The sequence below is a fragment of the Elephas maximus genome, chromosome 6, assembly GCF_024166365.1.
Source record: "Elephas maximus indicus isolate mEleMax1 chromosome 6, mEleMax1 primary haplotype, whole genome shotgun sequence".
NCBI lineage: Eukaryota > Metazoa > Chordata > Mammalia > Proboscidea > Elephantidae > Elephas > Elephas maximus.
The window spans coordinates 21,978,932-22,004,335 of record NC_064824.1 but is presented as its reverse complement, the minus strand read 5'-3'; the positions used below and the strand labels follow the sequence as shown (position 1 = coordinate 22,004,335).

Genomic DNA, 25,404 nt, shown 5'->3' with positions numbered 1-25,404 from the left:
CTCGTGGTGCACAGGTGGCAGTGATTCTCCATGGCAAATACAGGCAAAAGGAGCCACTGGCTGGGAGGGTCTGCACATCTTCAGCGTAGCTAGACGTTGCCAAATTCTCTCCAAGGAGTTGTATGGAGGTGTCCTGTCACCAGCACTGCATGTGAGCTATGACTCCCCTCCTCTCCACACTTGGTGTTGTCACACTTCTTTCCTGCCATTATGGTGGATATGAGATGGTATCTCATTGTGGTTTTAATTTCCGTTTCTCTGATTATTAATGAGGTCAAGCATCTTCTCTCTTGTTTATCAGCCACTGGGGTTGCCCTTTTTAAAAAAAAAAAATGGATTTCTATTGGCTAAAAAAGGGCTACCCTTTTTTCTATTGGATTGTTTGCATTTTTCACATTAACTTGTAGGCGTTCTTTATGTATTCAGAATACTTGCTAACCAAAAGGTCAGCAGTTCGAATCCCCCAGGTGCTCCTTGGAAACCCTATGGGCAGTTCTACTCTGTCCTATTGGGTCACCATGAGTCGGAATCGACTCGACTTGACAACAGTGGGTTTGTTTTTTTTTTGGAGGGGTTAGCTATACTCAGTTCTTCCAGTCAGTAGTTTGTCCTCTTTTTTAGGAAAACTCTATTCTTCAATGCCTTTAATTTTAATGTGATAGTATGTATCGATCTTTCTCCTTTATGGTTTGTGCTTTGTTTTCTCTTATTTAATAAATCTCTCCCTCATTCAAGCAGAACAATTATTTTTCACTCACTAATTTGCACTCAAACATAAGCTGTTTAATTTTTAACCCTGGCCTCCGAGGAAAGTGATTTCCAACAGTATATTCACCATTAAAAAAAAAAAAAAAATTTTTTTTCTTTTTATTCACCATATAAAGATGCTACTACAGTAGAACAATTTGATAGCTTGCTATATTATTTTGATGTATCACCTACAATGATTTACCCTTGAAAATCCTTCTGTCACAATGAAAGACCTAATTATCATAACAATGAAAACAAAGTTTTGGTATCACCGTGCTGTATTTAAATTAGAGCTCTTTCATTAATCAGCTGTATGACCTTAACAATTAAGCCTCAGTTTCCTAGTCTATGAAATGGAAATAATAATAGGACCTAATTCCTAGGACTACTATGGGAATTAAGCAAAGTAAGGTTTTGTACATTTAGAATAATTTCTGGCATATAGTAAGCATTTAATAGACATTACCAAACCCACAGCTGTTGAGTTGATTCCAACTCATACTGACCCTATTGGACAGAGTAGAAGCGTGCCATAGGGTTTCCAAGGAGTAGCTGGTAGATTCAAACCGCCAACCTTTTGGTGTTAGCAGCCGAGCTCTTAATCACTGCGCCACCAGGACTCCATGAATGTTAGCTAATATTATCAGAATACAAAGAGTTCCATGTTATTACTAGAATACAAACAGTACTCTAGCACGTTAGTAGATACTCAACAAACGGTAGCAATATTTATAATAAACTTTCAAAGGGGATTCAACAAGTTTACTTATTCTCCCACCTTCTTCTTACATCTACCAAGTAAACCCCATTTCAGGCTGCACTGCACGCCCTGCAGTGGTACAGCTGAAAACAAGGAACTGTCCATCTTCCCACGGGAGCGATGGAACAGGGGAGCAAATGGCCAACACCTGCATTCTTGGCCATGGAGACTTTCTATGCACTTACTGCCTTACTATCTGTGATCTGGTCCCATGTCATGCTGGGAACCTTTGGTCCCGGCCATCAGGAGTTACAAGTGAGCATCTGGCTAGATTAGAGAGTTCAGAGGAACTGAAAGGAAAAGGTCATGGCATTGCCTGGGGGTCTGGGTTTGACTATCCCCACTGGGACACAGAATTAAGTCTCCCTGGGTTTTAAATAGAAATCAGTCAGAAAAGCTGCACCTTCCAAAGAGAGGAAAGACTCATCCAGTGAGGCCCAAAGCTCTGCTGCTCCCTTCACTACAGTCAAACAGACAGTGACCCCCTGTGGGCGAAACATGTGAGCAGAGGTGGATGCCATCTGTCAGAGCCGCCATTTCCTCTCCAGAGAGCTATCACATCTCAGAGAAAGTCTGTGGATAGCAGCTGTGCTTCCCCAAAAGCACAACTGCACTTGAAAGGACACAATGGCATGGGGCATGGTGCTCCTGCAGGACAGGAGGAAAGCCTTGCTCACGGAGGGCAGCTGGATCCAGAGAAAATTATGTTTAGAAAGTAGCTGCCCAGGGTAGGAGTGACTGAAAATAACTACCTGAGGAATATTCTTTTGTTATTAGTATCTCCCTTTTCTCTCTACCACTCCATCACAGTCCACCTCCAAACAATGACCTCAGGCACTGACTAAAATCCAGAAGAGAGGAAGAGGCCCAGGCAGCATTCAGAACTGCTCAAACCCCTTGCCCACCTTCCCTCCCCAGCACCACGGCCCAGGATGACTTAGGAGATTGACTCATTGCTCAACTCAATTTAGCTCGGCTTTCTTTTGGATCTAGAGACCCAGTTTCTGGCCTTTCATTCCTGTTTCTTTTCCAGATAATCCCATCATATCTACCATTTTCCTCCATTAAATTAACCCCAGATTTATTCTGAGTTACTTCTTGGCTGGATGCTGAATAGTATGATCAGATAAGGATGGTAACACCTGTTATGCCACGGGATTCATTTAGAAAATTGATAACTGATCACTCTATAGTGGGCATGATCCAGAGATCCCAGTGTGAAGGGCTATGGAGGAAACCCCTTGGACAGCCAACTCTGCCACAGGTCACCCAGCACTCGAGAAAAATGCCTGTCTTCACTGGATTCACACACTTGGCATGGAAGAAAAAGATGTGACCTAGAACTGCCAGTGGCGGGAAGCTAGATCCATTCTTTATAAGCTGGCATTTGGAGAGTATCACTACAGCTTTGCTAAATAGTGTGAACATGGGGGGTGGGCCTGGAGAGTCACGCAAGACAACCAGGCCAGTGGCTCCCAATTGCTGGTCCACGGCTGCCAGCAAAACAGGAAAAAAAATGGGCATGCAGAGAGTTTTTCATAACACTAAATATATTCAGTTTGAAGGTTTGGTGCAGTGAATTACTTAATATGGCCGTTCTATTCATAGTTCTGTGACTCCTACAGAATGACTGGGTGGGACTATGCAAATACAGTATTTGTGGCCCAACAAAGGGATTACATAGTCTGCTAATAATGCAAATAAGGTGCATGGAACCCTTGTGTGGGGTGGGGCCATGTGAATAAGGTGTATGGAACCCTAGGGGGACTGGTCAGTTTTGCCATCACACTAGGTTTAAAATGAGACAATCCCAGAGGCTAGGAGGGCGGACCTCAGAACCACCAAGAAGAACAGCTAGGAAGACAGTGTGTCCATTGGACCCAGGGTCCCTGTCCTGAGAACCTCCTAGACCCAGGAGACAGAGAGAGCTGTACACCTGAGACAGCAAGAAGCGGCAGCAGAACCAGGTGACTGGCACAAGACTGCACAGTGGACTTCCTGGCCCATGGAGCAAGACAGCTGAGAATCTTGGGGCAGAAGGCTTGCCGGTGAAATGTGTGGCTCAGAGCACTTGCTGGTGGAGCTAGGCTTGACCACCCATGGAGCTAGAGAGCTGAGCATCTTTGGGCCAAGGCTTACTAGCAGAGTGGGGTGCCTCTAGATGCTTACTGATGGAGCTAAAGAGCTTTAACACTTGTCCAAGCAGGGCAGAGGCCAGGGCCGAGAGGAGCTTGTCCTGAGGAGGCTGAGAGGAGACCTGCACAGCTGAGAGGAGGTGTTCACGGCAGAAAGGCCTGCTTGCTTGCACGGCCAAGAGGAGCTAAGGGAGCTGTCCTGCACTGAAGATGGGAGGGATGTGTGCTCCACTTCGGGGGAGCCTCCCAGACCCTGCCTACATGCTTACTGATCCTGAGTTGTAGAGTGCTAATCCTGGTCCAGAGTTGTACCTGCTACTTCCCTAATAAACCTCATAATCATGAGTGTTGTCTATAAGCTGTGTGTGGCCATTATAACCAGTGAAGGAACCTGGCAGACAAGTAAAGCACCACGGGAGGAATGGCTGGTGTCAGAACTGGTAAAAGGTTGGCAAGTGCAGGTGTGTCCAACTTCTCATACGAGGCTGCTGCTGATCTTGATTCCTTCTCTTTGTTCTGAAGGTAGAGGAGGGTCTGACGTCCGCAAGCCATTTTTACAGAAACCAAAATGAAACCAAACCTGTTGCCATTGAGTTGATTTCGACTCATAGTGACCCTATAGGACAGAGTAGAACTGCCCCACAGAGTTTCCAAGGAGCGCCTGGTGGATTCAAACTGCTGACCTTTTGGTTGGCAGCGGTAGCCCGAAACCATTACACCATCAGGGTTTCCATTTTTACAGGACTCCTTTAAGACTGGAGATTAAATGGATTTGCTTTTAGGAAATGATAGCGAAAGCAAGGTAGTAGTTACTTTAAAAAATGTCCTTAACCAGCAAAATAGGTGGTAACCCTAGGTCAACCTCCCATTTTTTGCTTTACAATTTTATAAAAAAATTAAGAAATCTGGTACCCACTAGCCTAGGCTCTCACCCAGATACATGTCCAGACAGGAACCCCTCCAGCATTCTATTCACAACGTGAAACATTTACAGACACTCAAAATGCCCAAAGTGCCTATAGAAGATCACTTTTCCCATGCATCCTCTTCTCATATCTGGACTAGAGTTTTTGGCCTGCAAAATTCTTGGGTAGGGTTGAGTGATGTCTAATCCCTAGAGAGCCAGGGTTTAGGGAAAAGGGTAATAATTTCACAGTCTGATGGTGGTAGAGGTTTTAGTAATAGTCATCAGAGGGTTCCTACTTCTTATTTTCACAAAAAAGGGTCAGGTACCATCCTGAGTCAGACAGAAAGTCTAACAAACATACAAGCCAGATTCTGAGTTAAAGTCTTGGCCCCAAATTTACAAACATCATGACAGTCGAGGTTCCTAGGACCTGGCTGATGGTTTAGGCTTAGGCCTGTAGCCACGGAAGACTCCCAACAGTAACAGAAACAGCTACATGACATTTATAAAGCACTTACTAAAATGTGCAGTCCTTCATCTAAGTGCTTTACATGCATTAATGATTTTCATCCCCTCAGGTAGACACTATTATTGCCTCCATTTAACAGATGAGAAATTAAAAGTCATTTGCTCACCGTTACGTAGCTAGAAAGTGACAAAGATGAGACTTGAACCCAGGAAGTCTCCAGCACCCATACTCTTAACCCTGACACTATATAATCTTAACATACAAGCAGAAGACTTTTCTAGCAACAGCTGCTCATCTTTCCTCCTGGTGGCTGCCCAGACGGTAGGTGGGAAAAGCACAAGGCTTGGATACTGGGACATTACACTGAGCTCCTCCACTCACTAGATCTCTGCCCTTAAGCAAATTATTGATGCTTCCTCTGAGTCTCACTTTTTGGAATTATAAGAGATGCTTCAAAGAACTCTTTTAGGATCAGATGAAGTAATACATGCAAAGTACTATTCACACAGAGGAAACAAAGGTCAGTCCCTTTGCTCCTCCTCTTTTCAAGGTGCCTGGAGGGGAAGCTCTCAAAGTGCCAGGAGGCGCCTGTAGAGCATAAGCCGGAGCCCTGGTGCTGCAGTGGTTAAGAGCTTGGCTGTTAACGAAAGGTTAGCAGTTCGAATCTAGCAGCCACTTTCTGGGAACCCCATGGGGCAGTTCTACTCTGTCCTATGGGGGCACTATGAATTGGAATTGACTTGATGGCAATGGGGTTTTTTTTTTTTTTTTTTTTTGGTTTAGAGCATGAGCCGCTTAATGACAGAGCCTTGGGAAACAGCTGGGGTGGAGATAACCCCCCATTAAATATTTAGTCATCAAATAAGTTCTGTGCATCTACCAAGTTCCAGATGTTCCACAAGGTGCTGGAGACACAACAGTGGGCAAGACAGCCACAGTGCCTGACCTCACGAAGCTTACAGTCTGATGGGAGGAGAGAAATAATCACACAAATGAATATAAATGGTTACGGACTATAGTAAGGAGGATTCCTGTGAAGGAAGGGAATGTACCCTTATGCATGCAAATAGCAAAAGAACCTATTCTAGATTAGGAGGTTGGGGAAGGCTTCCTTGGGAAGGTTCAGTGGAGCTGAGATCTAAAGGATGAACATAAATTAAGAAAGAAGGGAAAGGAAAAACATTCTAGCCCAAAGGATCAGCATATGCAAAGGCCCTGTGACAGGAAGAATACAGCAAGTATGAGGAAATCTGAAAAAAGGTCAGAGGGGCTAAGAACAGAAAGAACAAACAAGAGCAGGAACAAAATGAAGTGGACAGACCAGAAGGGACCACAGCATACAGGGCTATGGAGTTCTATCTTTACCAAAAAGGCAATGAAAAGCCACTGATGGGAACACTCAAAGATTCTAACAGGTGACAGTGTAAAACCAGGGTACATGGAGGACTGTAACCTTTTGAGGATGACATCAGGAAACACCATCATTTCTGCTGCCACCAAATCCATACACACCCATCAGATACAGCATCCAGTCCAGACGGCCTGAGAGCCAGACGCATGACAGGAATTCTGATGCTCAGAGGACAAGACACCACACAGAGAGAGGCTCTCACCTGAACAACAGGAAATATGTGAATAAAGTCCATGCCCTGGATCTGGTGGGGCTCCAGCTGGTGTGGGCATTTCATCCTTGGCAGGACTGAGACAATTTTTTCTGAGAGAGCTCTGTTCAGAAATAACAAGCAAAGAGTGAGAACACACTATGTGCCCCTGAGGACATCTCTACGGTCTGGCCGGCCGCCCAAGTGAATCCAAGGCTTCTCAGTGCCAGGCTGGTGCCACGCCATGACTACATTTCTCCTGGCTGACTACAAAATGAGAAAGATAAGCAAATTTAGATGTGTGTGTGTGTATGGTGTGAGGTCATAAAACTGACTACGTCCTTTATTCTAAAATTGTGTTTGTTCTTCCTACTTTTTTCTATATGAAGATATTTTGTGTCCTTATGAAATAACCGTGACACGCAAGGCGCTGGTTATTATTTTTTAACAGCCTTACATGGAAAAATCAAAAGTTATCAATGCCCCAAATTCTTTTACATTTCATTTTACTGACCTATTTTTTCCAAAATTCTGGGAACCACCTGGTTATTTGTTGAAAAAAAAATTGTAAATATTATTCACGTAGCAAGTAATTACCATACCCTGTGGTAAGTGCCCAGAATATGAAGACAATTGACTTACAGGCCCTTAATTCCTAGAGCGCACAGTATAGCAGAAAAGACAGGCAAATAAACAATTGTTAACACATGTACAATCAGGAAGACTAGAGGCTCACACAGGCTGAGACAATCCTCCTTTGTGAGACGCAGGGCCACAGCCCAAAAGAAATCTGGAGTTTTCTACTCTGCGTACAAAAATATTTTTAAAATAAATCGTAGCATTTATTTTTTTGATAGTGTAAAATCAATCCTAGATTTTAGGAAGCTTACTCTTACTTTCTCAGAGAGGGGAAATATTTTGCTTCTCAAGAGGGATGGTCTGACTTCTTTCCAGCACCTCACCTCAGTTCTCCTATGAAATGGCTGGGTTTGGGAAGGGAGAGCCGGGTTCCCTGAAGCCCCAGAGCATACTTCTAGGTCAAGAGGCAGGCATCCTCCCCTGTTGGGGAGGTTTTTCAGCTAGTCTGGGACTGGGTGGGCTAGTTTTATGGTGGGAGTGGTGAAGGAACTTCTGTGCAAAACTGTTTCACTATAGATTTAAGCTTCCTTCCCTACTCAGCTGGTATTTGGTCTCCACCTGTCTGACTCTTGCTTCTTGTATCCTAACTGCATCAGATTCAAGTGGAGAGATGAGACATGTTATTTAGTGGGTCTGCTAAACCTCAAAGCTATGGTACAGAGACCGGGAACCTTGAGAAATAATGGCGAGGAATGGCCTTGAAGGGCCATATGGAGAAATGAGGGCTTCTGGGTCAGCTACATGGACAATTTAGGTTATATTCCCACCCCAGACCCTTTTTGAAACCTTAGCCAATCACAGCAGCTAGCTGTGGCCTTGTTTACAAATAAAGGATGATATTCTAATAGATGAAGACCTTGGTGAACAAGGCCGTGTGGGTTCTGATGACCACAGGTGACCCTGAATACCACACCCTGTGCAGCCTGGAAGGGTTTTGCAGAAGATTCATCCCCAGCCAATTCCCATATTGAAGCTGCTGTCCAGGCTCCTGAAACCTATGCTCTAGGGGAGCCTATCTGGAGCTACATCCAGTCTTGCCTCAGCTTCTGAAGGTTCCAACATACTTCTCTAGCATTTATATTGAGAGGTCTCTCATAGCGAGAGAGATGAATACAACAAGTTTTGGGTCTACCAAAAATGCTCCTGTTGAAACAAATCTGATCCACCTTTATCTTTCTGGAGTTAAGTAATCCCACCCAGGAATTAGGAGTCCCTAGGTGGTATAAATGGCTCAATGCTTAACTACTAGCCAAAGGCTGGCAGTTCGAACCTCAGAAGACAGGCCCAGTGATCTGTTTCTGAAAGGTTGCAGCCTTGAAAATCCTATGAAGCAGTTTGACCCTGCACACATAGGGTTGACATGAGTCGGAATCAACTTGAGGACAACTAACAACAACCCAGGAGACAGACACCGTTCAGACCAATGTCTGACTCAGGCCTGGGTGAGAGCTATTACAGTCTTAGCTGTTTTCCCCTTACTAGGTTTCATCCCCTGCTAGCTTTTAGGTTTCATCTCCTCAGCCTTAGTAGGGACAAAACGAAAGCTAAACAGCCCCCAAAGAATGGTCCCTTGGGAACACTCCAATGATCAGTGTTTTGCTCCTGAAAAACAGCTTCACAAGGTGGGACCAAGGTTAAAGCTGCTGAGGGGAACAGTTATCCCTCACTCCCGCAGATCATAAGATCAAACGTCGAGTACAATGTGCTCAGAGAAAAAGACTTACACCCTACTACACACATTCACAGCCGTGAGGGAACATCCACTTCTAAGGAGGGAAGCATATGAGAACACTTTCTGCCTTTTCCTCTCCATACCACCCCCCACAGAAGTTGGGGGGGGCGGTAATTTATCCAAAAGGTCCAAGAGGAAAAAGGTCCCTCCTTTCTGGGCAGCCTGTCTTCTAGACACAAGCACCTTCTCTGACTGACACGGCCTGCCCCAGTGGAGAAGCCTGTGGTTGTCCAGCCCTGCCTGGGGCTGGAACAGGAGAGTTTGGTAGGAAGTATCAGCAAATCCATTTGGCAACATTCCTCTCTGATAAGCTTATTTTTTTTTACTTTGACTTCCATCAGACTCCCATGTCTTGTTTCTTAATTTCATTGACTTGCGAGGGGAAGAAAGGGGTACCTGTCCGCCCTGCTCCCCAAGACATGATGCTTAGCAAATGATTACCAGCCCTGGTTTTGTCTTTGCTCAGAACAGGTTTTAACTATTTAAACCTGTGGCGCCATGGGCACTACAGATACTATGCCTCTTAGTTACAGTGATTGAGCAGGAGGAAAGCTCCCTCTAGTGGCTACAGATTTATCAGTCTGCACCCCCAACACCATGCCTCCAGCCCCCCTACACTCAGACAAGATTCTTCTCCCTGGCCACTCCTCCGAAACAAATGACTTGTCTAGTTCATAAAGGCCCAGGGAGAAGGATGTTTGTGTCATCTCAGGGTTTACTGGCCTCTTACACTCATGTCCCAGAAATAGCTGGCAAGGGTGGTGAGTCTCAGCTGCATTTGGAAGCAGCTGAAGGCACTACCGCTGCTGGAGGGGGACATGGGGGAAGAAAGTCAGGAAGGTTTCCTGCAGACGTCCACCAGCCTCCACTCGGTGGTTGGAGGGTGGATCCTCTAACTTTCTAATCATCAGGGAAAGTGACAACTGCTGACAGGACCAGGCAGATTTCCTAGTTTAAGATTTGAGCATGACCACTTGTCATTACAGGTCATTAGTTTTACTCCTTTAGTTTTTAAGAGCGTTCAGTCGAGCTTCCCCTCCACTGCAATGTTTGAAAGACAGGGAATTAAACCTGGGTCTAAGTCCCAGCTCTACCACCCACTCTGGGACTTCGGCAAGTCGCCCCATCTCTCTGGTCCAATACCCCATCATAAAATGAGAGCTATTCAAAGGCTGTTGTGAATGTACATGCAAGTTTTCTGAACACAGGTGCCTAGTAAACATGTGCTGTTGATGGACTCGGTTGAGCCTAAAATCTCATTTATGCACCTCTGAGCATGGGGTCACGGGGCTTTAGGACTGGCTGGGGGAAGGGGATAGAAACTCATCGAACCCTTAGGAAAGAAGGATCAGCTGGGTGTGTGCAGAAGACAGTGACAGGCTCTCCAAAGGCACGTGTGCTCCAGGCAGCACTTCTCCTAACTCTGCCTCTGTCCCCACTTTTTCCCCTTTGCCTCACCTTTCTGCCATTTTGCAAGTAGTTATCTTATCGCTTCCTATGCATATTCATAAACCATCTTTTGTTTTTTCCTGGGGGAGGGTAATGAATCAAAAAAATAAAACAAGTCACAGAATTATACAGATCTGAGACCACAAATCCCTCCATTTACAGATAAAGAAACTGAGGCCCAGAGAAGACAGCAGCTTGACCAAGGTCACACTGAGGAGCTGGGTATCCCAAATAGACTAATGATGTGGCCAACTCCCGGGTGAGCTCTGGGAGACAGGGCAGGGTACCCTCAGGTAAAGTCTTTAGCGAGGGGCCCATGCTGCCCTCTCTTGATGGGATGGGGGGAAAGGTTCTCATTTCCGCCCTTATTCTACCTCCACCCAAATTAGCTGTCTTTGTAAAGAGACTAAATAGTCACTAGGAACTTCGATTAAGAAAAGTATGAGAAAGAGCTTGAGCGTTAAATGGCTCTTACTTGCTAGCTGTGTGACCTGGGCTGCCTTCAGCCTCAGTTTCCTCACCTGTGAAACAGGGATGACTCCTATTATTATGAAAATTAAAATAAGGAACGCATGTAGCATAAATTCTGGCACATGGAAAACACTCGGAAGTTGGCTTCCTTCTCCCCCTTTAGGCTTCTCCGTGAAAAGCCCCAGTAACTTACATTTTTTGACCTATTGTTGAGTTTTCCTGAAACAGCAGATCAACATCTACGTCAAAGCTGCAAGTGGTGATGCACCACGTCATCCCTCCCACTACCTGCAAGACACAGAGGAGGTACTTGTTAGTTCTGGGAGAGGGGAAGGAGCGGAAGGTAGATAAATTAGAAATAGTTCTTTCAAGCTCAGTAAACGTACAAAATTATGTATCTTTAAAGACAGTGAGTACGTGTGCCCTCCTTACCTCCTCAGCTACGTTCACCTAAACCAGAGCTGCCCAGTAAGACTTCCTGCAATGACGGAAACGTTCTACATCCCTCTGTCCGATGCAGCGGCTACTGGCCACACATGGCTGCTAAGCCCCCAAAGTGCGGTTATATGACTGAGAAACTGATTTTTAACTTAATTTAATTTTAATTATTTCAAACAGCTACCATACTGGACAGTGCAGATAAAAACTATCGTTTTCTAAAAATCCATCTAGACATAAACCAAAAAACTAAACCAAACATGTTGCCTTCGAGTCAATTCTGACTCACAGCAACCCTATAGGACAGAGTAGGACTGCCCCATAGAGTTTCGAAAGAGTGCCTGGTGGATTTGAACTGCTGACCTTTTGTTCAGTATTTTCCTCTGTGCCTAGAACGAGTGCTAAGATACGTGAAGAAATGGAAAGGAGGAAGGGCGCTTTCTATCTAGCTGTACTGGTGCACACAACGTACCAGCTATGTGATACCTGAACCTGATGGGAAGATTAAAAGGTAGGCATTGTTACTCCCTTTTCACAGCTGAAGAACAAGCTTAAGAGCTGAGCATCCTGCTAAAGGTGACACAGTCCATGAGAAGGAGGATCTATTCCAGCTCAGGTCTGGCTGACCTAGAGCCTAATCGTTTTATGATCGTTCTTATTTTTTTTTCTCTTTTCCCTCCTCACATACACTAAACGTGATTTCCTGAAGTCTGTAAGGATTGCTATTGAATGGATGTGTCACATCTAGATTGTCTTTACAGTGAAGGAGACAGAACATTAGTACTCAGCTGAGAGAAGTCTTAACCGAGTTTCAGGCAAGTGCCAGATTCCAGAGGAATTTCCGGGTATGTGTTCTACTGACCGGACATGCGAGAGAACCCCTAATTTTGAAGCTCATTACTTACTTTCCATACGTCTTATTTTTTTTATCTGCGAAGGGAGATGAGAATCCCTGCGCTATCTATCTCACAGAATTTCTCTGAGATGCAAACGAGGCTACAGCTAAGAACCATTCTGAAACAAAATCCTTTTCAGACGCAGCTTGATATTAGAAAAATCAACAGTGAAGCTTGATATTAGAAAAATCAACAGTGAAGCTTAGCCTGGCTGGGATTTAAAGCTCATGCAAGGTGCCTAACAAAACACAGATTCCAGGGCCCCAGGCCAGATCTAAGTGACCTAAGGTTCAAGGGGTGAGACCTGCACGTCTGTATCATACAACCACCAGGGTGACTGCCATGCACAGCCAGGGCTGTGACCCCCTGAGGCACTCAGCACCTTCTTCTGTGAGGAAGCTTTTCCGCCCACCCTGGCTGATGTGGAGGCTTCCGTTCTCTCTGATTGTACTGGAGCGCTTATGGCATTGTGCTACTCACTCTATGTTTGTTGTTTGCTTGTTCCTCTTGGCTACTCTGCAAACGCAGAGGTCTTTGAGGGCAGGGCCTCTGTCTTATCTCCGAGCCCTCAGCGCCTATTACAATGCCTTGTGCATAATAACTGTTTATAACTCTACAGGATCAGAAGGCTTCATCCCATTCTGACTTCCCCCCCTCAAACTCAGAGCATTTTCTACCCATAGGCCACCTGGCAACTGTCCGCATGCACACTGACTTGGGATAAAGCCAGGCCAAATCTGCTGCTGTCGAGTCAATTCTGAGTCATAGCTCTTAATAACTCAGATTTTATATAAATTTTCTCTCTTCACCTAAACTGTCAGTTCTTTGAAAGGAGGAACTATGTCTTTTGTTTCTTTCCATTTCCTAAAGCTTCATACACAGAAAAGGAATCCAATGCATATCTACTGATGAATTATTATTTTCTTTTAATAGGAAATTTGAACGTTTTCCTAATGAATCTGATTTAGGAAGATATGGGAACATAGAAATGGTGAAAGTAAAAATCAACCTCTCCTTTCTTTTCTGACCACGGCTAATCATGCACTCCTAACAAAAATCAGCCTACTGGTTAGAAGGGCTTCTCTTACCTTGTCAAAAGGGGACAAGCCTTTAATTCGTGCCCTGAAATATCCAGCTGCAACCAAGAGCTCCAAAATTTCAGTCAACTTGACATTTTGTTCTTCATCTTCTCGTGTTTCCACCTAAAACAAAAGGTAAAGTGTAGCTGGTAAAAGCTACCTTGTATAAGGGAACACCAGGCATATACCCTGAGGCCACAATCTCATTGTCAAGGGGTAGGTGACGGTTCTGTGTCACTGCACCAGATTCCCCATGTGGACAGTGTCACCCCAGTCACAAAGAACAGGGGCCCAGTCATCAGAAAGCTGTTAACATCATAGGTGGGGGGAGAAGACACACCAGGTAGTACACAGGTATTCATCAGGTGCTGGAGAGACCCATGGAGAAGGAAGATTAGAGCGTATTACCTCCCCGTTCTCTAATATTTGCTTTACTTGACAGGCTTCTCAACTAGATTATAAGCTCCTTGCAGACAAGAACTAGGTTTTCTTTAAAACTCCGTGATCATCCTGGTCCCAGATGTTACTGACAAGAGGGGCAAGAACAAAGAGGATTCAATACCTGTCTGTATTTCCCTTTCTGATCTCAAAGCAAACAAGGAAGACTTTCAATCTGATCTTTTAAAGGGTAGTTATTGCCACACACCAGAATTGCCTTGAATGATGAATTCACTTAATATATTTAAACTGGGATTTGATTTGAAAAATTTTAATTTATATCCTCCCTTCACACACGTTTATCTATTACTTAAATCTGCTTAAACATTCTGGTATTTTTGAATCTATTTATTTTCATTAGCTGTACTGCTTCTCTCTTCTAATACTGCAGAAAAATCGAGCCTGGTTCAAATTCTCATACTATCTCTGACTACTCCCTCGCTCACTGATGCCTGCTAAATCTGCCTTTACTAAAACGCAGTAAACTCTGCAGGTTTAGAGTTGCCCAAACCCTGCACCTTCCAAAGGTCTTCAAGACTGGCCCTTGGCAGGTTCCTGGGAGATTACCTTTGAGCCTTTGGAAGGTTCTTCCTGCTAAGCATGTCTCTGTATACCTGAGACCCTGAGCCCTGCCATACACTTTATGCTAACGATATGATTTATGGTGAATGCCTATTTTGCGTGCCTAGGTACTTTGGACACACTGCATCAGTTTGGCCCCGGGTGAGGGTGGGAGGCAGAACAGTTTTTTTTTTAGGGACTTTGGACACACTGCATCAGTTTGGCCCCGGGTGAGGGTGGGAGGCAGAACAGCTAAGGTCAGTCATAAAAAGCACTGCATGTCTGTCATGGATTGAATTGTGTCCCCCCAAACTATCTGTTAACTTGGCTAGGTCATGATTAACAGTACTGTATGACTGTCTACCATTCTGTCATCTGATGTGATTTCCCTATGTATTGTAAATCCTATCACTATAATGTAATAAGATGGATTAGCGACAGTTATACTGATGAGGTCTACAAGATTAGATAGTGTCTTAGTCCAATCTCTTTTGAGATATAAGAGACTGAAGCGAGCAGAGAGACATGGGGACCTCACGCCACCAAGAAAGCAGTGCCAGGAGCAGAGCGTGTCCTTTGGACCTGAGGTTCCTGTGCTGAGATACTCCCAGACCAAGGGAAGACTGATGACGAGGACCTTCCTCCAGAGCCGACAGAGAGAGAAAGCCTTCCCCTGGAGCTGGTGCCCTGAATTCAGACTTCTAGCCTACTGGACTGTGAGAGAATAAACTTCTTTTTGTTAAAGCCACCCACTTGTGGTATTTTTGTTATAGCAGCACTAGATGACTAAGACAATGTCTGTGACTGACCCCCAAAGAAAATCCTGGGCACCGAGGCTTGGGTGAGCTTCCCTGGTTTGCAACACTTGGCACATATCACACATCAGTGCTGGAAGAATTAAATGCTGTCCATTTGACTCCACTGGGAGAGGACAGTACGAAGCTTGTGCCTGGTCTTCCCTGGGCTCTGCCCTGTGTGCTTTTGTCCTTCGCTGATTTTAACCCTTTTTTTTTTTTTTTTGCTGTAATAAACTATAACTGTAAGTGTTAACAGCTCTTCTGAGTTCTAGGAGTCTTTCTGGCAAATCACTGAACGTGAGGGGGGTCTTGGGTACCCCCAACACAACTATGCATCTCACATTTATCCTCCCTTACCTTTACTTCACACTTCATGCCAGGACTATTGCAACTGCCTCTCAATCCTTCTCCCCATTAATCTGTCCTGCTCGCTGTTTCCCAAATCACAGCTTTCATTTCCTCACTCCTTAGCTCATCCTGAGCAACCATCTTCAATGCACCATACACTATCCATAAGACAAATTCCCCATTTCTTGGTTTGACATTCAGTTCTTTGGCCCCAACCTATCTTTTCTGCTTCATCCTTTATCATCCCCTCAAAACAATCCACACGTGGCTTTGGCCAACCTAGACAAGCACTGCCCACTCCCATTTCATCACTGTTCACACCAGTCCCTTTCTCCTGCTCTTCTCTAACCATCCAGAAACCACCTTCAAACTTTAGCTCCTATGCAATGCCAGCTCTGACAAATCACCCTGAAATGGCCATTCCTCTGCATTTCTTTCGTTCTTCAATTTATGTACTTATAGTCCAAATCATTCAGACAATTCAGTGTCTGCCTCTTTTGAGTGTCATGTCTGGTGTGATGTACATGCCTGTCTTTCCAACTGAACTACTGGCTGGTTCAGGAGAGGACCCCTATATTATATACCCATGTTCACTCCTCTGCACCTAACAGCATTAGGCTCAAGGGACACACTATATTGTAATGATGTACTCAACTCATTACATGAAGTACCTAACCCAGCCACGTAATAACTGTTTTCACAGTCACAGCACTGATAATGGAAAGTGATATTTATTTTGAGGTATAAACTGCAAAGACAGGGAGCATACACGTTAACATATAGTTGAACACAAAATTATTAAAGTGACTGATAACTCCTTGAGATGGGGGGGGGGATGAGAGCCTTGAGCAGCTGCTCCTTTTATTTCTCTCTCAAATGACCCTGTCCTAGCCTATCAAAGATTCTGAAGGTTAGCAACCACTTGTTCCTAGTGGACATGCAAAAATGAGAAAAGTAATATTAATTATTCACACTTTCTCTTCTGCAAAAGATCTGGGATGGTTGAGAAACCCCTGAAAGTGGAGAGTCTTAAAAGAGAAAGAGCAGCTGTGGTTCACAAAGATAATATAAAAGAAGAAAATGGTATGATTATTTTCTTAAAACCCTTGGGACAGAAAGCAGGAAGGCTCCATTTGTTCAATCATGATTTATCATGAAAATATTTCCAAGAAGAGGTGGCTGACAACACATCACAGGAGCACCATCCCATCCTCAGCTCGCATCTAGTGAGCACCCACAGTCTACCCACAGTAGTACACTGCCCATGCTTTTTGTCCACTGGCCCCCAGAATGGGGAAGTTTACTTTTGCAATATAATCTGTGAAGCAACTCTTTGGCATATGGAGAACGTTAACAAAGTTCCAAATTCGCTTTGCAGATGAACACTGAAACAAAATGGAAAAGGAGCACTAGCTGATAACACAGTGAATGTGAGAATAACCTCTCTTGAAACCATAAAAAGCCACCACACTAGATAATACAGATTCTTAAAGCTAAAATTCTGATAAAGACGAATGACTGTGAGCTCTTAAACCAGGCTCAATAAATTCTCTACTGCCCTCCACTGTAATTCATGTAAGCTGAAAGGCAAGGCCAGGTCTAATTTTCTTTCCATCCTTCACAGACACACAGGAGAGGGTTAAAGAAATCAAATGTAATGAATTAACTAGGCTAAAAAATAAATAAATAAACAAATAAATAAAATTTTTTTTTAATGGCAGCTTAATGACACAGATCATCCATATTCACACGTACTGGTCTTTAAACTAAAGGATAATAATTAAATTATATTCATCCTGAATGTCTCCTAATTCCAGGAGCTGTGTTAGGCTCTGGAAAAACAGTGACAAATCAGAAGCAGCCTCCTGGCAGTCAGTGAAAGGTTAAGCAAGGGGCAGGACAGGAGCAGATTGCTTTTTATTTTAGAAAGACTCCAGCTGGTGGCACTGCGGAAAGCTGGACTGAAGGGATGTAAGGTAGAACCTGGGGGACTAGACAGGAGTCTAAGGCAAAAGGCCAGGCAAAAACTTGATGAGGACCTAGAAATAAAGAAGTAGCAAAACAAGAACTTCAAATATTATAGTTTAGATCCTACTCTTCATAATCCTAGATCCCATCAAGGCAAGATGTGTATGTAAAGTTTTACCTCATTCTGCATTTTGACAACATTCATTTGTTAGGTTTTCTTAACAGCAAAATGGACTTGCATTCTGCAATCACACACTGACAGACAAGTCTGTCCTTCCCTCACCGCATCACCACTTCTGCCCACAGAATGTAACGGTCCCTCAATTAGTATTTGTGGGATGAATGGAGTCCCTGGGTGATGCCTCACCGCTAACCAAAAGAGTGGAGGTTTGAGTCCACCCAGATGCACCTCGAAGAAAGAACTGGCGACTGACTTCTGACAAATCAGCCACTGAAAACCCTATGGAGCACAGTTCTACTCTGACACAAACGGGGTCACCATGAGTTGGATCCACTCCACAGTAAGTGGTTGGTTTGATGAATGACCTGAAGATTTGGGAGGGGCACAGAGAAGCATGTCCAGCCACAATCAGGTAAGTGTGAAGTGACTACTCACCTGTCAAGTAATCACCCCTCTCCCCACCACCGGGCCAAATGCCTGCTGCAGAACCTTTGGAGGAGAGTGGAGGTGTAGTCTGAATTCCATTTCTCTCAAGAACCTAGTAAAATAGGCTTCTGAGTAAATTAATTGAAAAGGAAGACAAAGGCAACCCATCTAACCAGTGATATCTGCATCCAAAGGGAAATGCACTTTGCACTTTTCCTTTATCCCAACCAAGCTGGAAATCCGGAAACCACTGATTATTCCGTTCCCTAGGACGGAGAGAATACTTAATGATAACCCCCTTTGGGAAACCCCACTATCAGGAGCAGCCACGTTTCTACCCGGCGCTCAGTTCCCGGCCGCAGAGCGCGTCTCCAGCCTGAACATCATGGGCGCCGATGCCAGCCGGACGCAAACCCGCCGCGCTCAGTTTCCAAACTTCCTCCGACCGCCTCGATCGGGGTGGGGGAAACGCAGAGTGCACTCCCTCCCGACAAGAGGGCGGACAGGGCTGCCCCAGGGACCCCTGAGGCTCCGAGAGGCGGAGGCATGGCGCGACAAGGTCACCGTTCTCTGCACACCCCGAGCCCAGGCCGTCCCAGCGCGAGCGTCCCGTGACCCCTGGGAGCAGCATCCTTGGCCCTCGGGGCGACCCCTGCGGCGCCGGGGGGTGAAGAAGACTTCTCGGAGAGCGGAGACGTGGGAGCCGCGAGCCCCGCGACGCCTCGGGCGGCGTCCGGGCAGGTGCCAGGCTGGAAAGGCCACCTCCACCCCAGGAGCCCAGCAGCGGCTGCACGGTGTTCCCACCCACCCGCTGCTCCCTCGGCGGAGCACGGAGACCAGCTCTCGCCGCCACTGACACACCTGAGGAAGGGGGCGGGGCGCCCCGAAACGCAGCTTGAGGCTCCCTCCTGCGCGCCGCCCCGGGAGCTCGGCCCTCTCCCAAGAAACTGCGACACGTCAGGGGATGGGGGGCCTTACCTCCGGGAGACCCTGGCCCTCCGGCCCCTTGGGAAACCCCATGATCGGGCCGGGCTGGCAGACGGCGGGAGCAAGGCCCGCAGAAGGTCCACCAGAGGAAGCCGTCCCCAGTCGCCGAGCTGCTACCGGGGTGGAGCGCAAAGCGGAAACTTCCTCAGTCGCCGCGGGCCCGGGGCGCAGCGGCCGGCGGAGCATGCGCGCTGAGGCGCTGACTCTGTGCGACTGCGCCTGCGCGAGGGCGTTGCAGGCGCTGCTGGGCCCGGGCGGGGCTGGGAGAGTGTTTGTCCCGCGGGGCTGTGAGGACCGCGGTTCCCCGGGAACTTCGCGCCAGGCTGCCAGAGAAGCTTCACGAAAGGCCACACGTCCGGCGCCTTGCATTCCAGCCTCTCCTTCTCTCCGCACTTCTTCTCAAGGTCCACGAGCCATCAGCTGCCCCGGTTAGGTCCGCTCCGCGAGCTGGACTTTGGCATCCTGGCTCCGGGGCCAGAGTGGGGGCACCGATGGGTTTGAGGATTCCAGACCCGGGCCGGTAGCAGATCGGAGTCGGGGGTGCCCCTGATGGACGCGCGCTTGGGCAAACTTCTCCACATAGGGACCAGCGAAGAGAGCCCCAGAGCAGGGATACTTCAACGCACTCTGCCCTCTCCGTGTCCGAGGCACTGCATCTTGTTCCAGGTCTTATCTCGTTTGGGATAGTGTCCTCCCATCCCAGGTGTCTGGGTCTCCTGGGGAAGGGATGTCTCTGTGTATGTGGACTTCGGTGTTTACGTCATTTTAGCTGCCACGTATAATTGGAACCAGGACATTCCTTGGCCGTCTCGGAGGATGACAGCTGTAAAAGGGTTGTCCCGCCCCCCCCCCCCCCCGCCCGCGCCATAAGCCCCATTGCTGCCCCATAATGGCTTCTCCGGCATTTTTTTTTCCCCAAGAGATGAAGAAAGAGGTGACTTCTGTGAAAACTTTTGCTATAGAAAAGATCCTTCCCTCTGTGTTTGTGATGGGGAGCATGGGAGGAAGGGCTGTGAGGGGAGTCCCAGCTAGGAACAGAAAAAACACCAGCTAGGAGTCCTTTGATATTAAAGAGGCTTTGTGTGTGTGTGTGTGTGTGTGTGTGTTTTCTTTCTCTGTAAAAAGTAGGCACTCGGTAAATTTCCTTGAAGAAATTATTTGCACCTTTTCCCCCTGCGGTTTATTCTGGCATAACACAGGTTTGCCTGGACCCAGAGCTCAGAAATGCCATTTCCTTTTTCTTTTTTTTAAATTTTATTTTGTTGTTGAGAATATACACAGCAAAAGGTACACCCATCCAACGTTTCTACGTGTACAGTTCAGTAATGTTGATTACACTCCTCAAGATGTGCAACCATTCTCATCCTCCTTTTCTGAGCTGTTCCTTCCTCATTAACATAAACTTACTGCCCTCCAAAGGTTCTTACCTAATCTTTCGAGTTGCTGTTGTCAGTTTGATCCAATATAGATAATTCTTAAAAGAACATAATGCTCAAAGCAGACATTTTTTACTAGTTAAGTTAAACTACTGTTTGGTTTTAAAAGACTTAAGGGGATAATTTTGGTGTAACATTTAAAGATTATCTCAGGGCAATAGTTTCAGAGGTTTGTCCACCCTCGATGGCTCCAGAAAGTCTAGAATCCATGAGAATTTGAAATTCTTTCTACATTTTCCCCCTTTTAATCAGGATTCTCCTATAGAATCTTCTACCAAAATGTTTAAAAGCAGTAGGTGGGCACCATCCAGTTCCTCTGTTCTCATGGCAAAGGTGGCAGTTGTTCCTGGAGGCAATTAGCCACACATTCTACATCCTCCTTCTACTCCTGACTCTCCTTTCTTTGTGGCTCAAGGGAAACAGAGACCAATTATTGTGCCTTTGGATGATCGCTTGCAAGTTTTTAAGACCCCAGGCACTACTCAGTGAACTAGGGGGTAGAACTGAAGCACTAAAGATGTTATTAGGCCAGTTAATTGGGATGTCTCATGAAACTCTGACTGTAAACCTCCAGACCAAGGAATCAACCCTGTGAGGTTTTTGGTTGTACATCAGCAGCCTCACCAGCCTCTCTTTTTTGTTGTTATTGTAAACATTATCACACAACTGTTGCCAATTCAACTTTTTACAGGTGTACAACTTATTGACTGCATAATAGGCTGTGCAACCCCACCCTTGCCATTTCCTTTTTAAATGTAGTTAGCAAATATTACACAAAGCTATGTGGCAACAAGCTCCCCTCCAAATAATCTGAATGGGAAATCTTACTATTCAAGTTAAGGTATTGAGATTGGAACCTTCCGGCATGTGTTGTGTGACATCTTGTTCTCACCCATTGTGAAGCCAATAAAACTCCATTTCTAAGGTACCATTCCCATAACTTCCCAAATGTGTTATTCTTCCCTGAGGTGATATAGGAAGTGGGAAAATGGAAGGTGGTCATCATTTGTAGCAAATGCTGGGTGGCCAGACAGGCATGGATGCCTAGGGACAGCTAGCAAAATCTCATACAGCAGGCAAGCCTAGACAGCTATAAAGCAGCCCAGGGAAATAGGGCTGGAGAAATAATAGGACTCAGGTAGGTCACACCATGAGTTCCCTGTTGTAAGAGCCTTTGCAGTGTTTCATAAACATGACTTTCCCAATAAGAAACTGACCTGTTTTACTGTCTCTGTAGGATGACAGTAGCAGTTGGTTTGAAAGCATGCATTTTTTTTTTAATTGTAGCGAAAGAGCCATGGCAACAGGCAAGAAAGCTTGAGCAGCTCATATTTGAAATGGAAACCCCTGCACAGCCTTGGAGGAGACCTGGAATAGACAAGGACAGAGACGGAGGTTTGTGAGGAGTCTGTCAGATAAATGCATCTCTCTCTGTCTCCCCTGGCCCCAGGCGTCCTCCACACATATTCTCTTTCCCTAGTGGGATATTTGGGAGTTAGGGATGAGTCATTCTGTCCCTCTTTTGCACATCCAGTGGAGGATTATGTGACACTCTTCTAAGTGTAAGATTCTTGGGAGCTACACGGAGACTTTCCAGCTTCTGGACAAAGGGGTGTAAACGAATACTTTCTTTAATAAGAATTAGCACAAAGCGGGTTCCTATGAGGCAGGGGTTAAAGATGTCCCAAATATCCAGCTTCTCCAAGCTATTGTACCACTCCATCACCTCTAACACCAGCTACTCTCCCTTCCCTCCATACTCTTCCTCCTGTCTTTGGGTTTGGTAATTTGCTGTAATGTCTCATAGAACTCACTAACTATACTTGAAGTTAAGTGGTTTATTGGGGAAGTAACAGGTTACAACCTGGGATTAGAATCAACTTCGAAATAACTGAATACAACTCGGAAGATAGGATATGGTTTTTCAGTCAGGACAGCTTCTAAACAAGACAGCTCTTTGCTCAGGCATACTGTTACCAGACTTGGCCGCCTCTCAGTGTCCTCAGTGTTACAGCTCCTTCTTCTCTGTCTCCAAACATCTGACAGGTTGGCTGCTTATATAAGCAAGTCCCCTAATCCTATTGGGTGGTTTTACCCACCCTATTTTTTTTCATTTGCGTAGTAGACTGACCTATCCCCAGAAGGGTTTTATGTACCTCATTTGTGTAGCAAACTGTCCAATCCCTTTGCAGGATTGTCGCCTAGCAAATCATCTTGGCAGAACTACAAATCCAGGGCCAGAAAGGTCAATCTGTTGTACTGTAGGGCACCACAGTAAAGAGCTTCCTGTTAGGATCACCTTCATCCTAGATGAATTTTTTTTCATAGGTTTTCAATCATTCTGCCCTGGGCTTTTTTCAGCCCTTCCACTCTGGGCTCTTGCTATGACCAAGAAGGGAAATTGTGAAGTTCTGAAGCTGGAAGAGACATTAGTAGAACAATGGATGTTCAGAAAAGTAGACTAACACAGCTTGAGATCACACAGCACCTTCCTTAGTGGCAGTGCTGGGGCCAGAGTCCTTTTAGTCATTCAACCATCCATCCACCCATCTATCCATCAGCAAATATTACTGAGTTCTTTTTATGTAAGTAGCTCTCAAACTTGCTTCCACATTGGAATTACCTGGAGAATTTTAAAAGTTACTAGAGCCTGGAATTTTTATTTAATTGGCTTAATTTTATTTAATTGGAGTTTTCTCCCTTTAAATATATTATATCTTATATAAAATATAGTGGTGAACATTGCGATTATGTTTCTTTATAGATCAAAGTGGCACACAAAATTAAAAATCCATAAACAGATGAAGAGTTCTTAGGTTAAATGAGTCTCCCCTGAAAATCCTTAATTGTGTGCTAGCCTATTCTCATGTAGTAAAATTTTACAAGATACCATTCTCTAGTTGTTGCTGTAGTTAGTTGCCATAGAGTTAGCCCTGACTCGTGGTGACCCAGCGTACAACAGGATGAAACATCGCCTGGTTCTGTACCATCCAACACTGTATCAGACAGTATTCTCTTGTGACCCATAGTGTTTTCATTGACCAATTTTTGGAAGTAGATTGCCAGGCCTTTCTACCTAATCTGTCTTAGCCTAAAGCTCTGCTGATATCCATCCACCGTGGTATTTGAAATACTGACGGCATAGCTTCCAGCATCATAGCAACACACCCCAGTACTAAAACTGACAGACAGGTAGTGGATCCTATAGTTAGCATGTCACATTTCTGCAGTAAAATAAAAGAGGCACAGATAGTGTAAGCAGTTTTAAACCCCCTCCACTCCGAGACTGAAGGGAAAACATGACCCAGCACGCATGTATGCACACGTGCGGTCGCACGCACACCCATACACGCATACACGGGTAGGTTCTTCAGTACATTTTTCCAAACAAATAATAGTTTTATTAAAGATTCCAATAATTTTCACGATCACACCCTATTAGCTACATTAAAAAAAGATTTAACAAGAATTGACATAGCAATCAATAAATATGCTTGAAAGTATCTGTTACATTCTATGTCTCCTGAAGAAAATGATATCTAACATTTTCTTGGAAAAGTGATTTAATAATTAAACATTTCTTATTTTGGGGTGCAATTGAATTTTTAATATTTCATAGGTGATTGCAGTCAGCAACCAATTGGAGATTGTTGCGGACGAGGCAATGTTCCATTCTGTTACACATAAGGTCTCTATGAATTGGAGCCGACTCGACGGCAGCTAATAACCACAACAGAATTTTCTGTGCCAGAAACTGATCTTGGTGCTAGAAATACTGGTCAGCGAATCAGCCATAATTACTGACAGAACTTAAGCATATAAATTAATAAGGTAATATCAGATAGAAATAAGTGCTATTACGGAAAACAAACAAAAACAGTGTAATGTGTTGTTTTAGATGAAGGCACCTGGGTGGAGTTCTGAAGTGCCATCTGAGGGGAGACCTGAACGACAAGGAGGTGTCATGGGGAGATGTCAAGGAAAAGGACTCCCAGCAGAAGGAGCATCAGAGATGTTCTGGACATCTTCTGTTGGCCCCTCCAGACCCACTGTCAGCACTCTCACCTTCTTTTCTGCAGCACACAGCTGGCCATTAAGGGATTCATCAACAGAGCTGGAGCTGGGGGCCTGGGGCATGAGAATCTGGGGCGTAGGACCTGGGGTGTGGGTTCTGGGGAGTAGGGTCTCAATAGCAATTTGTCAAAATGTATCAAGTATATGATACTTCCAGGACTTACGTACAAATATCTTCATCGCAATATTACTTCTGAGAGAAAAGCCTCAAAACCATGTAAATAGCCCTTCATAAGGGACTGGTTAAATATATAGTATATCCATTTGATGGAATATTATATAGCTGGTAAAAATGTTCACTTAAGCGAGAACATACCCAGACAGCCACTGTTCCCTCAGCCTGGGCCCTTCAATGAGAAGCGGACCCAAGAGAACAGAGCAGGCACAAAACCTGGGCCAAGCCAACCCAGCCCAGCCACTGTGGATCCACAGACCCATGAATGAGACAGAAATGCTTGTTGTAAGCCCTGAGGTTTGGAGGCTGTCTGCAAAGCATTGTTATCATAACCTGATTGATATATCACGCAAGGAATAATTGTATGCCCAAAATGCCATAAGCACCCCCAACCGTCTTCCTGAAAAATGCTGAATACAGAAAATGAACAAAATGGAGCTATGGGTGAACATGCCCAGTCAACAAATAGTGCATAAAAAATTATGTAATTGCAAGAGGAAATAACAAAAAACCAGTCGCCATTGAGTCAATTATGACTCATAGCAACCCTATTAGTGTTAGAGTACAACTGTGCTCCACAGGGATTTCAAGGACTAAGTTTTTGGGAGAACGTCACCAGGTCTTTCTTCCAAGGCACCTCTGAGTGAATTCAAACCACCATCCTTTCAGTAAGCAGCCAAACGTTAA

The 25,404-nt window shown here is 45.2% G+C and overlaps 1 protein-coding gene and 1 long non-coding RNA gene across 3 annotated transcripts in view; one reads left to right on the top strand and one right to left on the bottom strand.

Moving 5' to 3' along the window:
• Positions 1-19,217, bottom strand: part of CCDC93 (coiled-coil domain containing 93) — a 142,294-nt gene extending 123,077 nt beyond the window's left edge. For both annotated transcript variants that reach the window (XM_049889190.1, XM_049889189.1), the window contains exons 1-4: positions 19,024-19,217; positions 13,336-13,449; positions 11,107-11,201; positions 6,635-6,746 (exon numbers count right to left, since the gene is read on the bottom strand). In XM_049889190.1, coding sequence (XP_049745147.1) covers positions 6,635-6,746; positions 11,107-11,201; positions 13,336-13,449; positions 19,024-19,065 — 363 coding nt within the window. In that variant the 5' untranslated portion in view covers positions 19,066-19,217. The remainder of the gene's footprint in view (positions 1-6,634; positions 6,747-11,106; positions 11,202-13,335; positions 13,450-19,023) is intronic.
• A 69-nt stretch (positions 19,218-19,286) lies between these two features.
• On the top strand, positions 19,287-24,615 carry LOC126078562 (uncharacterized). Its single transcript, XR_007518081.1, has 3 exons — positions 19,287-19,698; positions 21,756-21,863; positions 24,367-24,615. It is a non-coding gene; the product is annotated as an uncharacterized LOC126078562 (long non-coding RNA).
• Positions 24,616-25,404: the final 789 nt, after the last annotated feature.